Genomic DNA, 4,822 nt, shown 5'->3' with positions numbered 1-4,822 from the left:
ATACTGTATATATATATATATATATATATATATATATATATTATTATTATTATTATTATTTTATACATCACCATTTTTTGGTGAACATAACCTTCTTTCAAAACAAAATCTTACTGATCCCAAACTTTGAACAGTAGTGTAAATACTAAAAAACTCAATGAAATAGTATGTTTGTGTGATACCTTGCGCATCATGGCCTCGGCTTTCTGTAGATTGAAATTTCTAGCTGTAAAACAAGAAAAACAAGTTGCAATAAAGATTAGTATAAAAATGGAGAGAAAACAATAACTAAGTGTAACTGTTTTTCATCCATTATAACTAATTTATTACAGGAAGCTTAAGTGTGATGCCTTCAGTTTCCAGCCCTAATCTTTAACCACAAATCCTGCACACAGACAAAATCCATTAATAAACTGGCCCACTCACAGTATAAAGCCGCGCACATGACTTACTCCACAAGACAAACTTTAACGTGTCTTAACTCGGTCAAGATAACCTGCACATAACTGGAAGCCATGTGCCACTAAAAGTTACTATTTGGTAACAGATTAACCGTTCAGTTGACAAGAAGGAAAGTTTGCAGACATGCAGACCCATGAGCAGACTGGGTAGGCCACAGTGTGCTGACCTTCAACATGTTTCCATGTAGACAAACTTACTTTGGAGGGAAAAGCCTATCCTCAAACAGGTATTACCACAAAATATATGAATTGCAAATTCAACCCAACCCAATTTCATTTCCACAGTCCTGTAAAGTGAGTGGATTAGTTTTATTGTCATCTAGTCACACTTGTTTGTACCTGACTGGCCTAGAGACACGACTGACCCAGAATTAGTCAGACATGGAGTCATACATAAGTATTTAATACACACAAAGAAGATTATGTGACACAACTGACAAAAGCGCTCAGTGTTTTGTGGAACGGATATGTCAATAGGTGGATAACGTGCCTTCTCTTCTTAAATACAACATTAATCAAACTAACTAGATTTATTTAGTTAGTTAGTAATTGAGTTAGTTATTTATCAGCAGCAGCAAAGACAAACTCAGTAGTAGAAATTATAATAATCATAATAACAATAAAACTCAATAAATAATTATTAATATATAACAATATTTACATAATATCAAAAAATTCTTCGTATAATTATAATTATTAATATAAAATATAATACAATTTATTCATATATACAATATATAATCATTTAACAAAATAATTCTTAACACAAATGTAAATGTAAAAATATAGCAGTTATATAAGAAGTCTTTTTTTATTTATAGTATGTTTATATTATAATTTATCTTTCTCTGTGCAGAAATCACCGCCTCTATGTTACAATGATTTGGGTGGTTGCCAGGGCGTGATGGAGTTGTTTTTTTAGAAGGTTGCTAATGTGGTTTCCAAGGTGTTCTGGATGGTTGCAAGGTGTTTGTTACTCAGTGAGATTTTTTTCACCCATTTTATTGTCCACAATTAAGGCAATAAGTCTAATCGCTTGGAAAAAGTAACAGATATTGCTCATGTTCGTTACACAAATAGTGCAGGATGAGCTGTGCATCTTGAGGTTAAGACTTTGTTCAAATTCCTATTAGTCTAAGCAAAAATAGAAGTGAAATTTGACTTATTTAGCATCAATCAAACCTCTACAGCCGTTACAAAGTTACATACACTGCCATTCAAAAGCAAGTTAATTCATTCATTTAAAGCAGTAGTCAACTTCAGGTGGTGATTTTTTCCTGTTTTTCAAATAATACAGTAAAAACAGGAATATTGAGTTATTATTATAATTTAAAATAACTGTTTTCTATTGGAATATATTTTAAAATGTAATTTATTCCTATGATGCAAAGCTGAATTTTCAGCAGCCATTACTCCAGTCTTAATATTTTTGTGGAAACTGTGATACATTTCTTTTTTCAGCACTCTTTGATGAATAGAAGGTTTAAAAGGACAGTATTTACCTAATTTCTTACAAAACAATCTTACTGATCCTAGACTTTTGAACAGTAGTGTATGCATTTCTGTAAACGCATGAACTACAGTACCTGTGCACTCAAAGTTATACTGCAGTGAACTCATATCACATCACTGCAGACCTCAATGACGTGTTTCACAACTGAGCGTTTATCTTATCAACATTTGCAAGACGCTACAGTCTTTATTAACGAAATATGCCGTGACAACGGTCTCTAACGCAGCACAAAAGATTATGATACAGATATGCAGAAGTAAATATATGAATAACCCAGATGACTTAGAGGAAAAACATGCACAGTCATGATTCATCACATTCAGAAGTTTCCATCAGGCATGCTACATGGTGTCACTGTTTATTTTAATATACTAATTAATCAAATACATCAGTAATCCTGCATAAAATCTGTGCTGCTATCTGTCTGGTGCCAAGTCCCTGCAGAAGACTGGCTGCATTCAGCCCCGTTCAGAAACACAAAACAGCCTTTGTCAAAACCCAAGAACAGCCTCTGTAAGGCTGCCAGCGAGGCGTCCAAACGCCACTCTGAAGGGTCAGCTAAAAGTTTAGAGAACATTTACACTTATGCATTTAGCAGACGCTTTATCTGAAACAGCTTACAACAGAAGATAAGCTTAGAGGAACTTAAAAACTTTAAATACTAAATGCTCCAGTTAAATCTAGACCCCTAACCTTTTCTTTTTCAGTGTGTGCTTTCTATTCATAAATAAAATAGCCATAAAGATTTCAAATAAGTGAACGAACAAACAAATTTAGAACATTTCTAACCAGAACAATGCGTGAAGGCCCTAATCTATCATAGATTGTGTGAGGTCCAGGACTTTCTGAGCCCGTCCTCCCCGTTCCTGACTGCAGACACACACGCTGCATTGATCCGATTACACTGATTCATACTGTCTGAACACGAGTCTGTACAGGACATGTCGTCTCTTTCTAGAATCTCATCTGAATTGTGTTAGAAAACCTAGGATTCTATTCTATAGACTGTATCATTGCAAAAGATTCTATTCTATGAGATAAAATGTTATATACGCCGAATCGTTCCGTAAGATTTGACTCTATAGATGATTTAATTCTATAAGGTTCTATTTTATAGGCTATAAGATTACACTTTATTAAAATATGGTCATTCTATTTAACAAATAGTATTTTGTGTTTCTATTCTATATGTACGATCATTCTATAACATTCTATCTTTTATCATTCTATGCAATACTATTCTTTAGGTGGTATCAGTTTAGAAAATGTTATTTAATAGTTTCATTCTACAAGATTATATTCTATAGGGCATGCACATTCTTTTACATTAATTAAGCTTATTATGTCTGTTATAATTGATTTATATGAAACGGACTTAAACTGTTCTCAAAGTAAGGGAAATTAATTGATGTATATATTAGTCCTGGACAGAGGGAACTTATCTCTCTCTTTCTCTCTATTACACGCAACAAGCAGGAAATTAATATTTAACCTTCTAATTGTCCATTGTGCATCATGAATGTGAGTGAAGTAGCTCACCTCTCAGCCATCGGAGCAGAAAGTGGTCACTCTGGGATGGACACTGGGGTAGAATATCCTTAACATTTTCTCGAAACTTAAGAAAACAGATGAATAATTATGCAATGACACAGTAAGAAGTTGCACATACATACATGCAGTGTTGGGGAAAGTTACTTGTAAAAGTAATGCATTACAATATTGCGTTACTCCATAAAAAAGTAACTAATTACGGTACTTAGTTACTTTTTATAGAAAGTAATGCGTTACGTTACTTTTGCGTTACTTTTTAAATCTGGACAGGGCTTGCTTGTTTGTTTTTAAAATAAAAAAAGTTCTATTTTTGGCAAATATAAAAGACTTTTCACACCAAAAGTGAAATGAATAAGCCTCAGGCTGAAGGGAAAGTACATTTACGTCCGTACAGTAGAATGCAGAAGAAGAAATTTCAACACACTTCAGCAATAAAAAAAGACACACAAATGTCTGTCTAGACTAATTTGTGCTTATTAGTATGGTTGAACTGGATCATCGAAGGTCAGAAGCAAAGACATTGGTTAATAGAATGGCATTAAATACATAAAGGATATTTGTGTTGTTTAACATTTAATTATTGCAGGTTTGCGTCATATTCTGAGTTGCATTATTTTTATTCATTTTGAGGAATACTGAATCTGTGTTTTTTTTTTGTGAGTGAGATGAATTAATGCATATTCATATTTATTTTAGAACTACAGTAACATCTGATTTCTCTCAACATGGGGACAGGAGAGCTGTCAATCAATAAATTAGAAAAAAAAGTAACTTGCGTTACTTATTTGAAAAAGTAACTCGGATATTCTCTTGTAAATTAAAAAGTAATGCGTTACTTAACTAGTTACTTGAAAAAAGTAATCTGATTACGTAACTCGCGTTACTTGTAATGCGTTACCACCAACACTGCATACATGCACATTGGTGCAAACTATCCGTTAGCAACATCTATTCACGTGCTGGCAACACTGCAAACTTGAGTACTTACGTAATTTACACAACTCAGCAAAAGAGCGATTAACTAACACTTCTGTAACTCTTATAAATGTCTATCGATTCTGCATTCTAAACGACCGTGATTCGGCTGTTTTTGGCCTCTCTGATCGGGAGAATATTACATTCCAAAATCCCATCACATACTCTTGAGAATAATAAAAAGAAAATAATTCACCTGGGCCAAAGCTTCGGCTTGTTTCACGCTCAGATCTCCGACTCTTCCGCTCATGTCGCCACGAGTACAGTACACCAGAAATAGCGGTCTAAAAATCAGCTGGAGTCAGAGACTGAGAGAGACTGC

General features: G+C 33.8%; 1 protein-coding gene across 1 annotated transcript in view; it reads right to left on the bottom strand.

The window, feature by feature from the left end:
- Positions 1-4,822, bottom strand: part of sec14l8 (SEC14-like lipid binding 8) — an 18,444-nt gene extending 13,622 nt beyond the window's left edge. The window contains exons 1-3 of the mRNA XM_016460725.1: positions 4,697-4,822; positions 3,514-3,589; positions 183-226 (exon numbers count right to left, since the gene is read on the bottom strand). Of these exons, the coding sequence (XP_016316211.1) occupies positions 183-226; positions 3,514-3,589; positions 4,697-4,750 (174 nt within the window). The 5' untranslated portion in view covers positions 4,751-4,822. The remainder of the gene's footprint in view (positions 1-182; positions 227-3,513; positions 3,590-4,696) is intronic.

Source organism: Sinocyclocheilus anshuiensis, unplaced genomic scaffold (assembly GCF_001515605.1).
Source record: "Sinocyclocheilus anshuiensis isolate Anshui unplaced genomic scaffold, SAMN03320099.WGS_v1.1 scaffold36, whole genome shotgun sequence".
Taxonomy (NCBI): Eukaryota; Metazoa; Chordata; class Actinopteri; order Cypriniformes; family Cyprinidae; genus Sinocyclocheilus; species Sinocyclocheilus anshuiensis.
The sequence above is the reverse complement of the archived record's forward strand: the minus strand, read 5'-3'. Positions and strand labels throughout refer to the sequence as shown.